General features: G+C 38.1%; 1 protein-coding gene across 4 annotated transcripts in view; it reads right to left on the bottom strand.

Annotated features, from left to right (window-relative positions):
- Positions 1–13,691, bottom strand: part of CCDC146 (coiled-coil domain containing 146) — a 177,164-nt gene that overhangs the window by 27,239 nt on the left and 136,234 nt on the right. For all 4 annotated transcript variants that reach the window (XM_049893077.1, XM_049893079.1, XM_049893078.1 and 1 more), the window contains 4 exons: positions 10,367–10,543; positions 9,852–9,925; positions 8,604–8,831; positions 7,782–7,968 (listed from right to left, as the gene is read on the bottom strand). In XM_049893077.1, the coding sequence (XP_049749034.1) occupies positions 7,782–7,968; positions 8,604–8,831; positions 9,852–9,925; positions 10,367–10,543 (666 nt within the window). The remainder of the gene's footprint in view (positions 1–7,781; positions 7,969–8,603; positions 8,832–9,851; positions 9,926–10,366; positions 10,544–13,691) is intronic.

Raw genomic sequence — 13,691 nt, 5'->3', positions numbered from 1 at the left:
GCTTTGGTAAACCCAAAAAGAAATAATTAACCTTATAATTACACTACTAAGCAATACTACATTAACATCATTAATAGTCCTAATCACATTTTGACTACCTCAAACGTACATTTACTCAGAAAAAAGAAGTCCATACGAATGTGGCTTTGACCCAATGAGTTCTGCTCACTTACCATTCTCGATAAAATTCTTTCTAGTAGCCATCACGTTCCTTCTATTCGACCTAGAAATCGCACTACTTCTACCTTTGCCCTGAGCCATTCAAGCCAATAATCCAAATCTAACACTTTTAATATCATTCATACTAATTATCCTCCTAGCTATTGGCCTAGCCTATGAATGACTCCAAAAAGGTCTCGAATGAACCAAATATGGTACTTAGTTTAAACAAAACAAATAATTTCGACTCATTAAATTATGAACATATCATAATTACCAATAATGCCCTACATCTACATAAACATTATGCTAGCATTTGTTACCTCACTTATCGGTACCCTCATATACCGCTCTCACCTAATATCCTCACTAGTATGCCTTGAGGGAATAATACTTTCACTATTTACTTTAAACGCACTCCTATCTCTCAATATAAATTTTACGCTATCTACTATAGTACCACTAATTCTACTAGTATTCGTAGCTTGCGAAGCCGCAGTAGGTCTGGCACTCCTCATTATAATCTCCAACACTTACGGACTAGACTACGTACAAAATTTAAACCTACTCCAGTGCTAAAAATTATCTTACCAAAAACCATACTTATTCCTCTTACCTGACTGACCTCCAATAACATAATATGAATTAACACCACTCTTTATAGCTTTATAATTAGCCTAACCAGTCTCCATCTTCTTCACCAACCTCTCGACAACAGCCTAAACCTCTCCCCAGAATTCTTCTCAGACTCCCTATCCACCCCACTGCTAATTCTTACTATCTAACTACTCCCTCTAATACTAATCGCCAGCCAATCTCACCTATCCTTTGGATCAACTTTCCAAAAAAAGTCCTACATCACTATAATTATCTTCTTACAAGTATCCCTAATTATAACATTTACTGCTACTGACTTAATCCTACTATACATTATATTTGAAACAACACTTATACCAACTATAATTATCATTACCCGATGAGGAAACCAATTAGAACGATTAAATGCAGGGTCATACTTTTTATTTTATACTTTAATAGGGTCTCTCCCCCTATTAGTAACCCTCACATCCATCCAAAATACTCAAGGATCATTAAACCTAACAATGCTACCATACTTAATCCAATCTGTTAATAACTTATGATCTACTAACATACTATGACTAATATGTATTATAGCCTTTATAGTAAAGATGCCTCTATATGGTCTCCACCTATGACTGCCGAAGGCCCATGTAGAAGCCACAATCGCAGGTTCTATAGTATTAGCTGCCATCCTCCTAAAACTGGGAGGATACGGAATACTACGAATTACCATCCTCCTGGACCCTCTAACAACGCACATATCTTATCCATTTCTCATACTATCACTATGAGGTATGGTCATGTCCAGCTCTATCTGTTTACGACAAACAGATATAAAATCTCTTATCGCCTACACTTCAGTTAGCCATATGGCCTTAGTAATCGTCGCTATCATGCTTCAAACACCATGAAGTTTCATAGGGGCACTCACCCTAATAATCGCCCATGGCTTAACTTCTTCAATACTCTTCTGCCTAGCAAATTCGAACTATGAGCGCATTCACAGCCGAACTATAATTTTAACACGAGGCTTACAAACTCTTCTCCCACTAATAGCTACATGATGATTACTAGCCAGCCTAATTAATATAGCCCCACCACCCACCATTAATCTAATTGGAGAACTACTTATTATCACAACATCATTTTCATGGTCCAATCTCACCATCTTTCCCATAGGACTAAATGTGTTAATCACTACAATATATACCCTCTACATAATAACTACGACTCAACGAGGAGAAGCATCACACCATGCCAAATCCATTAAACCTTCATTTACCCGAGAGAATACCTTAATGGCTCTCCATTTTCTGCCTCTACTACTCCTCTCTCTAAATCCCAAGATTATCCTAGGATTAACATATTGTAGGCATAGTTTAATCAAAACATTAGATTGTGAGTCTATTAATAAGAATTCAATCCTCTTTGTCTACCAAGAAAGAATTAAGGAACTGCTAATTCCTTATACCCCACATAACAATGTGGCTTTCTCAACTTTTAAAGGATAAGAGCTATCCATTGGTTTTAGGCACCAAAAAACTGGTGCAACTCCAGATAAAAGTAATCAACCTAATCTCAACTTTAGCATTAATATCACTCATCACCCTAATCCTGCCCATTATCATAACATCACTACAAAACAATAAAATAAGTTATTTTCTGCATCTTATCAAAACAGCCGTAGCTTACGCTTTCGTAATTAGCTTAATTCCAAGTCTACTATTTATTCAATCTAACCAAGAAGCCTTTATTTCCAACTGACACTGAATAACAATCCATACTCTAAAACTCTCCCTAAGCTTTAAACTAGATTTCTTTTCCCTAATATTTATACCAATCGCACTTTTTATCACGTGATCAATTATAGAATTTTCACTATGATATATACACTCAGATCCCTATATCAATCGCTTCTTCAAATACCTCCTGTTATTTCTGATTACCATACTGATCTTAGTAAGTGCTAACAATTTACTCCAACTATTTATAGGCTGAGAAGGAGTTGGCATTATATCCTTCCTATTAATCAGCTGATGACATGGACGAACAGACGCTAATACAGCAGCCCTACAAGCAATACTTTATTACCGTATTGGCGATGTAGGCTTTATTATAATAATAGCCTGATTCATTATCCATCTAAATTCCTGAGAATTCCAACAAATCTTTTTAACTAACCCTAAAAACAGTACACTTCCACTACTTGGTCTCCTTTTAGCTTCAGCAGGAAAATCAGCCCAATTCGGACTTCATCCATGACTTCCATCAGCCATAGAAGGTCCCACCCCAGTATTGGCACTCCTCCACTCCAGCACAATAGTTATAGCCGGGGTATTCACTCTTATTCGCTTTCACCCACTAATAGAAAACAATCCCACTATCCAAACCTTAACATTATGTCTAGGGGCCATCACCACTCTATTTACAGCTACCTGCGCTCTCACACAAAATGATACCAAAAAAATCATTGCACTCTCTACTTCCAGCCAACTAGACCTAATAATAGTGACTATTGGAATTAATCAACCACATCTAGCCTTTATTCATATATGCACACACGCATTCTTCAAAGCAATACTATTCCTATCCTCTGGTTCTATCATCCACAACTTAAGCAATGAACAAGACATTCGCAAAATAGGAGGAGTCTACAAAACAATACCTATTACTTCAACAGCCATCATCATTGGCAGTTTAGCACTCACTAAACGTTGACGTTGTTTATAGCGCTATACTCTTAAACATACGCAGCTGGCCAGACATATGAGGAAAGTTTCTAATAAGCCACTTTGTTTTCTAGCAAAAACCAACCAACCAACTAATAAGCAAACCAAGCAGCAGTAAAGAGTAACTTGAAGAAAATAAAGTCTCTGCAGGGGGATAAAAAATATATATATACTGTGTTTTTATGCAAATAACATCTCACACCTTCTATGTTTGTTTGCCATCTGTGCCCTTCCCCTGCAAGGTATTTTCATAAGTGCCACTATGCCAATTTTTGTTGTAAAAAAACAATTAGCACAGCAGTGTTTAATACCTCACGGGGGAAGGAATCAGTTGGCAAACAAATGTAGGTGTGTGTTATCTGCATAAAAATATGGTATATAAAGAAATTATCATTAATATCCTCAGTGACATAAGCGAAGATACGGTTAGAAGAAAAAGTTGAAGAATTATTCCTTGTAGCAAAGCCAAAGAGATAAAAGAAAGACAAGAGAAAAAAGATAAGGAAATTAGAGGATAATTTTAGAATGTCTAGCATCTAGGTAACAGGAGAAAATACAGTGGACAAAATTAAAGAAATAATTCAAGACAAAGTTTCATCACTGAAGGACAAAAGTTCATATATAAGAAGAGCCCACTGAGTGCTCAGCACAATGGATAAAAATAGAAGACACATATGTAGGAACATCATTGTGAAATTTATGAATTTGGGAGAAAACTGAAAGTCCTATAAGCTTCTAGCATGGGGGAAAATAGTTTCAAACAAAGACTCAAGAATGGCAATGATTTAACAGTGACTCCAGAAACTAGAAGACAATGAACTAATGCCTTCATTCTGAGGGAAAATAATTTCAATCCAAAATTCTATATCCAGTTAAATTACTAATTATCTACGAGGCTAGTGTGAGGGTATAATAAAGACATTTTCTGATATGCAAGGTCTTTAAATAATTACTTCTATTCATCTTTTTTTTTTTTTTTTCCAGGAAGCTATTGGTGGGTATGCTCCTCCTAATAATGGGAGTAGGCCAAGAGAGAGGAATAGAAGAGATACAGGCAACAGGGAATCCAACACAAAAGAGAGGTAAAGGGAGTTACCAAGATAATGGAGTAGGGCTCCTAAGAAGACAACTAGGCAGTAAGCTTATAGAGAAATGAGACCAGCTTGTATTGGATCAGAAGGCTGAGAAAGAGAAAAGCAGTCCCTGACATCCAAGAACTGGCCTGGCATTATCAGCTAGGCCTTGGTGTTGCTAAGAGCTGACCTGGGACTCACAGCTAAGGCTTAGTGTTCTCCTGTTGAACATAATTTCACAGGTCATCATCATTAGACAGGGCCACTCTGTGACCATGATGGATCAAGACAAAAACAGAACAACTTCATAATCATGTTTGAACACAGACAAAAATGTGAACATTGTCCAGGCGAACCATACATCCTCTTCTCCCAGTCAGTATAAGTCACTGCTGTTTCTTTACCATTTACAGTTTTAGCCTCAGTCTAGTCTTTTCTCCTTCTAGATAAGATTTATTAAGATATCCAATTATAGGAGCAGGAGATCAGTGGGATGCAGACCCCAAATTCTCACAAAAAGACCATACTTAATGGTCTGACTGAGACTAGAGGAATCCCGGCGGTCATGGTCCCCAAACCTTCTGTTGGCTCAGGACAGGAACCCTTCCTGAAGACAACTCATTGGACATGAAAGGGACTGGACAGTGGGTGGGAGAGAGATGCTGATGAAGAGTGAGCTATTTGTATCAGGTGGACACTTGAGACTGTGTTGGCATCTCCTGTCTGGAGCGGGGATGGGAGGATAGAAGAGAGTTGGAAGCTGGCAAAATTGTCACGAGAGACTGGAAGGGCTGACTCAGTAGGGGGAGAGCAAGTGGGAGTACGGAGTAAGGTGTATATAAACTTATATGTGACAGTTTGACCTGATTTGTAAACGTTCACTTGACGCTCAATAAAAGTTAATTAAAAAAAAAAAAAAAAGATACCCAATTATAGAATTACTTTCACTTTCTGACAACATTCAAATCCAGGGCAAAGTCCCATTTCCTTGAACCTTCCCCAAAATCATATAATTCAAGCCCGAATCCTATAATAAGTCCTTTCTAATACTTACTGCTGAAAGGCCCCATCGTTCTCTTCATGATGGGCATTCTCCCTCACTGCAATGAAAAATAAACACAGCCTGTTTAACTACAGGTGTGTTCCTGGTGGTCTTTGGCTAGAGGGCATTGACAAGGTTCAGATTTCTTCAAGAAGATTAAATGAATAGACTACCAAATGTGTTTGAATACACTGAGAGGGAATTTATACAGCTGAAGGACAGTATGGTGTTAATCAGTGATAAATATACAGAAAACTGTGCAAATGAAAAAAAACAGAATATATATAAATTCCTGGAAACACAACATTTTGTAAGTCAGAGCAAAGTAATTACATGGCTCAGGTGTGACTAACCTTTACATATTTGTAATAATGTAAATATCAAATTCCGATCTAACCAAAATTATGGCATGATGCTATTAAGTAGATGGAGGGACAAGAAGTATGTGTTTAGTGAATGGAGGTCCAAAAGAAATATAAATTCTCATCTTTTGCAGTGGGACGTAAACAGATCAGGCCTAAAACTGAAAAATCAAGAAGTAGCATTATAAGCCTATTACATAGGATATGAAGATACAGCTGAATCTGCTGAAGAGTTGAAAATTATTTCCTCGGAGGCATGGAAAATGGGATGAGGGAGAAAGAAGACTGCTCTTTTTCCTTACAAGTCTTGTGGTGTTATTCTACTCTTTATATGATGTGTATAAATAAAAATGAAATTAAATATTTACTACAAGCAAAAATCAGATAATGTAGCTTAGACTTGATGAGGTAAATCTATGGTACAATGGCAAGAACACTGGAGTGGTAGCCCCCAAAACACATATCTCCCCAGGGATATAAAAAATAAAAACAAAAAACAAAATAGTCTGTGAGTGCAATCTGAGAGATAAGACCAATTCGAAGTTATTTTTGACACTCATAACTCAACCAATTTTTTCGCACCTTTGTCTAGGGTTGGTCTATCAGTCAGTCTAGGCCAGGTTATGCTACAGAATTAAACAATCCCCAAATATCATAGGTCAAGTCACCGAAAGTTTATTTCTTGCTCTTACAAAGACTCTGGCTCGTCAAGGCAGCTTTCCAAGGCCACTGTTGGTTCAATATTCCTGACTGCTTCCATCGTAAAGCACCTCCATAACATCACGTACTTCAATAATTGCCACAGCAGAGGAAAAAAGAGCTAGAGGGTTTCATACTGGCAATTAGGTGCTCCAGGGTGGAAGGAACATGTGTCACTTATGCCCACAATCTACCTCCAAGCCACTAGGCAAGGCCAGTTTGAAACCCAAAGTCAGGTTTCCTGGCTATTCTGTGTAGTAGTAGCCTCGGTGGACTCCAGTCAGAGAGTGCTCAAGATAGCTCTTGAGCTCCCAAGTGAGAGTCTTTGGCCCTGTTGCCTCTGACTCTCTTCTGTCTCACCTGGCACTCCCTATGCTAAATGAGCAATTGCTATTGAAAGGGCAGGAGATCCCTGAGATGGCTAAACCCTTGTGTTGGAGCCTTGGTCAGGGCTTCCTCTAGTGAGAAAGGGAGCAGTTGCTCAGATGAAGTAGCCTGGATGTATAGAAGCTTTGCTCATTCTCTTCAGAATTGCCATGCTCCTTTACCTTATGAAGGTTCATGACCTTAGAAATTTAAACAGTTTCCAACTGTGGTAAAGACTTTTCACCACATACCCTCACCTATAATTAGTTATTAAGTATACCACCTATTCTTAGCTATCCTTGCCATCTGGGCACATGGAAGAATTATAATTCCTTGCTCCCCTTGTAGTTGAGCAGGATCATATGACTAGTTCTGACCAAAAATTGTGGGACGCATGTCACTTGTGGCCTGCAGCATCTAATTGCCATGCTATATCTGACTCTAAACTGATAAAACCCGTTGCCATCGAGATAAAGACAGGTCTATTTGGTCTTACCCTACAGTGAACCTCTAGCTCTTCTAGAACTAAACTAATCACTCCAGGGTGGTGCCTGATCCAAACAACAGAAGATCTGGGGCTTGCAAAAACAGTTTGAAAAACATATAGGATACAGCCTCCATAATAGGTTTGATGCATTTTGAAAGTACTTTTTTTCTGTTCCTTTTCATTCCTTCTTTCCCCATTGATAACAAGTACAACTTTTTAAAATGCTTTCACTTTGAAAGAAGCACTGAGCTTAAAAATCAGATAGTGAGGTATACCACCCACCTCTAATAGAAGCCTTTGATGCATTGCTTGAGTTTGAGTCAGTGCATCCAAAGACACTTTCAGGAGCAGCTCCATCTTTTTTAAATTTCGAAAATCTCGTTCTTTCTCTCTTTGCTTACGAGAAAGTTCATCATGGTAGTTCTGTTTGTCAATGAGACGGTTTCGTAAATTGAGATCCAAGATCCCTCTGTTTCAGGTAAAGGGAGAAAATGAAAGCGAATCGGCACCAGCTTTCCTTCATGTTTTTCATATACATACAGAAGTATTCTCATGTTAGAACTCTTAAATCATAAACAACGTGAAAAGCAATGTTGTGACTTGGTATCATTTAGAGCCATAGTCTTATAAAAACCTATGTATAATAACAGACTGGCAGAGACCGAAGCCCAGTTTTCATGAAATTTTACATAAAAATAGGAAGTAAAACTCTCCCAAGGAACAACACTCCAAAATTGCTCCCATTAGGAAAAAACCACGATTGCCTCAAAAATCTATTCATTTGTTGAAAAAATCTCTGAACAACACACTCCAGTGATTTAAGTTTCTACAGGCACATTTCAGACTCATACAACATACAATAGATTGTGTCTTTAAGATTTAGGCACAAGGAATTGAGGGAAAAGATAAGCAAAAAAGGAGAAAAAAAAAACTTCAAATGTTTATTTAATAGCATTTTAAAATTAATTATAAAAATCCATTTACAATTTTACATAAATGTTTATTGAATTAACATAAAACTGTTTGAGATTCTGTTTTTAGTTCTCAAATATAAATCCAAGGAAAATTTAGATGACAGGACACATATAAATTTAACCAACCAACCTTTCAGTTAGTGAAGTTGCTTCGTTCTCTTTGGTTAGTTCCAATAGCTTGATCAATTGGCTGTTTTCTCGTTCCTTGATTTCAAGTAAGGCTCGTTTCCCTTCAGCTTCTTTTATTACATCCGCTTTCTCTTCCATTACAGCATTAATTTTGGTTTCAACTTTCTTTAGGGAGTCATTTAGCTCCTTGAGTTCATGTTCTAAGACAACTTTTTTCTTTTCCATTTCTCTTGGGGGAAAAAACATACATAACGTGTGTGCATGCATTTTTTCTGAAATTTTCAGGAGTTAAAATACATACTGTTTTGTCATATTACAAAGCACATGTTTGCCTTATTCTTAGCCCATCCTGTCTTCACCTATGCTTACTTCCTTATTAGGCAGCAAAAGAGCTAGTCATGAATTTAATGAGCTCAGATCAGAAGTGGGGTGAAGACAGCAGATGAATAGGACTTAGAAGGCCTCTCTATTGAGTGCCACTGAGGGCAGGAATTTGCCCAGCCTCCCCTCTTCTCCCCCTCTGCTACCCCACCCCATGTGGTTCTATCTCCTGGGATTCCACCTTCATCTTGACCAGCCTTCCAGTGCTGACCAGAATGTCTCAATTTTGATGCTGGTGGGTTTGGCTTTTAGAACCATTACTAGTGCCTGGTCCTTTTCTTCTTCTTCTTTTAAGGTCAGTTACCATAGCAGTCATACTATTTCTCCAGAATTTTTGTATGTTCACTTATGTTTACCTTTTTTTTGGTTCCTCTAACACCCATGAATTTCCTCAGCGACCTCTGCATCCAAACATACTTTGAATGATTGAGGATGTTTTACATTTGAATAGGTGGCAAAGTGAGGAGTTACTATCATTTTGGCTTTAGGGTGCTAGCTGGTTGACATACTTCCAGGCCATGAAATTCTACAAAATTCAAATAATTTATCTCTTGCACAGCTCTATTAAATTCAATAGGAATCCTCCACAGAGACATGATTTATAAATTGGAAAGAGAATCTTGTTCCATACTTATGACATAAACAAGTATAAAAAAAACAGTATGGATGATAATAATTTGCCACACTACTTTCTTCTAATGAACTTATTACACACAACCCAGACAAGGCAAAAAGAAGATACTTCTAAAATCATAATAGTAATTTGATGGGTTTTCAATAGAATTTGTTGTGTCCAGTGGTTAATTTAACCACATAACTTGGGGAAGGTGGGTTGAGAGGGATTTAAAATAAAAATATTAAATCATACACTTTTTTGCGTGCAATTTTTTCTATCTCTTTTCCAATTTGTACAGGAATGGCTTGATGGTGGACCACGTCATCCTGGTAAAGAAATAGAATCATGTTAAATTACGTAGTCTTGGACCTGAAGCACTTAAAAACCCATCCACTGCCATTGAGTCGATTCGGTCTCACAGCAACCCTATAGGACAGAGTAGAACTGCCCCATAGAGTTTCCAAGGAGCACCTGGTGGATTCGAACTGCCAAACTCCTGATTAGGAGCCATAGCACTTAACCACTGCGCCACCATGGTTTCTCTGAAGCACTCAGACAAGTAAATTAGAGGATTGAGAAAAGAACTATAATATGCTTAACTCTTACTGTATGCCTTGTACCATGTAATTATTTCACTTAATACTCACAATGATCTTATAATATAGTTATGGCTTTCATCATTTTCGACGGGAGGTAAGTGAACGTAACACATACTGTTGTCTACCCAGATTCCCTTTCTGGAAGTACACACAATACAAGTAGTATACCTTTAGGCTGATCTGATATTCCAACAATTCTTCCAGCTCTTTCTGCTCCTTCAGTGATTGTTTTTGCTTAGATGTCGAATCTTCTCGTAAGTTTTTAATTTCTAATTTCTTCTGCATTGTTTCTTTACGTAATTCTTCAGTGCTTTCTTTCAATATTTTCATCTTCTTCTCCATCTCCTTCAAAAGTCGTGAAAATTATCAGGTTATATAGAGTCACAACAAACATTTATGTACTTAAAACCTGCATCAAATTTTCACCATTTTGATTGTTTTGAAGTTCATAAACTGTTTTGTACAAAGTTAGATGCAACTTAAAATTTCTGACATCTTCAGTAAAGGCATGACAATTATACTTCATACATTCAATGCTATTCATTAGATTTGAATTCTTATTTTTTACTAGTGCTCCTTTCTATTCTCCCATATTTTAAGTGTTTACTTTTTCTGTTAATTTTTATTTCATATTAAAAATCACTAATGAAAGTTTCCAGTCTATTTTCTAGTAGTTTTGTGATTTGACAAAATCAGGTGCAAATAATGTTTGAATATCTGGCTTATAGTTAACCTAATTACATATGGAAATGATTAGGGAGTTCACATTTGGAATACTCAATCCTTCTTACTCCTTAATCCCCACTTTCTTATTAATATTACTTCCCTAGATCATGCACATTCTCCCCAAATGCACCCCATCCCAAACTCATTGTTGTCGTTAGGTATTGCCCAGTTGGTTCCGACTCATAGTGACTCCATGTACAAGGGAATGAAACACTGCCCAGCCCTGCACCATCCTCACAATTGTTGTTAAACTTCAGCCCATTATTGCAGGCACTGTGTCAATCCATCTTGTGGAGGGCCTTCCTCTTTTTCTCTGATCCCCTACCAACCATGATGTCCTTCTCCAGGGACTGGTCCCTCTTGACAACCTGTACAAAGTATGTGAGATGTAGTCTCACCATCCTCACTTCTGTTTTTTTTTTTTTTTTAATTTTTATTGTGCTTTAAGTGAGAGTTTACAAAATCAAGTCAGTCCGTCATACAAAAATCTATACACACCTTGTTATATACTCCTAACTGCTCTCCCATAATGAGATAGCACACTCCTTCCCTCCACTCTCTCTTTTCATGTCCATTTGGGCAGCTTCTGGCCCCCTCTGCCCTCTCATCTCCTCTCCAGACAAGAGATGCCAACACAGTCTCATGTGTCTACTTGATCCAAGAAGCCCATTCTTCGCCAGTATCATTTTCCATCCCATATTCCAGTACAATCCCTCTCTGAAGAGTTGACCCCAGGAATGTTTCCTGTCTTGGGCTAACAGAAGGTCTGGGGACCATGACCTCCAGGGTCCTTCTAGTCCCAGTCTGACCATTAAGTCTGGTCTTTTTACGAAAATTTCGGGTGTGCCTCCCACTGCTCTCCTGCTCCCTCAGGGGTTCTCTGTTGTGTTCCTTGTCAGAGCAGTCATCAGTTGTGGCTGGGCACCAGCTAGTTCCTCTGGTCTCAGGCTGATATACTCTCTGGTTTATGTGGTCTTTTCTGTCTCTAAGGCTCATAGTTACCATCTGCCTTTGGTGTTCTTCATTATTCCTTGCTCCAGGTGGGTTGAGACCAACTGATGCATCTTAGATGGCCATTTGCTAGCATTTAAGACCCCAGATGCCACTCTCCAAAGTGGGATGCAGAATGTTTTCTGAATAGATTTTATTATGCCAATTGACTTAGATGTCCCCCGAAGCCATGGTCCCCAAACCCCCGCCCCAGCTTCACTGGCCATCGAAGCATTCAGTTTATTCAGGAAACTTCTTTGCTTTTGGTTTAGTCCAGTTGTGTTGACCTCTCCTGTATTGTGTGTTGTCTTTCCCTTCACCTAAAATAAAACTTATTTACTATCTAAGTAGTGAAAACTCCTCCCCCACCCCCCACCGTCGTAACCATCAAAGAATATTTTCTTCTCTTTTTAAACTATTTCTCGAGTTCTTATGATAGTGGTCTTATACAATATTTGTCCTTTTGCAACTGACTAATTTCACTCAGCATAATGTCTTCCAGATTTCTACATGTTATGAAATGTTTCATGCATTCATCATTGTTCTTTAGCAATGCATAGTATTCCATTGTCTGAATACACCATAATTAATTTATCCATTCATCTGTTGATGGGCAGCTTGGTTGCTTCCACCTTTTTGCTATTGTAAACAGTGCTGCAATGAACATGGGTGTGCATATATCTGTTTGTGTAAAGGCTCTTATTTCTCTAGGATCTATTCCAAGGAGTGTGATTGCTGGATATTATGGTAGTTCTATTTCTAGTCTTTTAAGGAAGTGGCAAATCGATTTCCAAAGTGGTTGTACCATTTTACATTCCCACCAGCAGTGTATAAGTGTTCTAGTCTCTACACAATCTCTCCAACATTTATTATTTTGTGTTTTTTGGGTTAATGCCAGCCTTGTTGGAGTGAGATAGAATCCCACTGTAGTTTTGATTTGCATTTCTCTAATGGCTAATGATCGTGAGCATGTCCTCATGTGTTTGTTAGCTACCTGAATGTCTTCTTTAGTGAAGTGCCTGTTCATATCCTTTGCCCATTTTTTAACTGGGTTATTTGTCTTTTTGCAGTTGAGTTGTTGCAGTATCGTGCAGATTTTAGAGATCAGGCGCTGATCAGAAATGTCATAGCTAAAAACTTTTTCCCAGTCTGTAGGTAGTCTTTTTACTCTTCTGGTGAAGTCTTTGGATGAGCATAGGTGTTTGATTTTTAGGAGCTCCCATTTATCTGGTTTCTCTTTTGTATTTTTAGTAAAGTTTTGTAAAAAATTTTTTGTAAAATTTTGCTGAAGATCATTCAAAAATGGCTGCAGCAGTATATCAACAGGGAACTTTCAGAAATTCAAGCCGGTTTCAGAAGAGGACGTGGAACCGGGGATATCGTTGCTGATGTCAGATGGATCCTGGCTGAAAGCAGAGAATACCAGAAGGATGTTTACCTGTGTTTTATTGACTATGCAAAGGCACTCAACTGTGTGGATCATAACAAATCATGCATAAAGTTGCGAAGAATGGGAATTCCAGAACACTTAATTGTGCTGCTCATGAGGAACCTTTACATAGATCAAGGGGCAGTTGTTTGGACAGAACGAGGGGATACTGCTTGGTTTAAAGTCAGGAACGGTGTGCATCAGGTTGTATTCTTTCACCATACCTATTCAATTTGTATGCTGAACAAATAATCCAAGAAGCTGGGCTATATGAAGAAGAACAGGGCATCAGGATTGGAGGAAGATTCATCAACAACCTGCATTATGCAGATGACACAACCTTGCTCA

Source organism: Elephas maximus, chromosome 8, assembly GCF_024166365.1.
Source record: "Elephas maximus indicus isolate mEleMax1 chromosome 8, mEleMax1 primary haplotype, whole genome shotgun sequence".
NCBI classification, from domain to species: domain Eukaryota; kingdom Metazoa; phylum Chordata; class Mammalia; order Proboscidea; family Elephantidae; genus Elephas; species Elephas maximus.
Note: the sequence above shows the minus strand (reverse complement) of the source record. Positions and strands in the feature narration are given on the sequence as shown.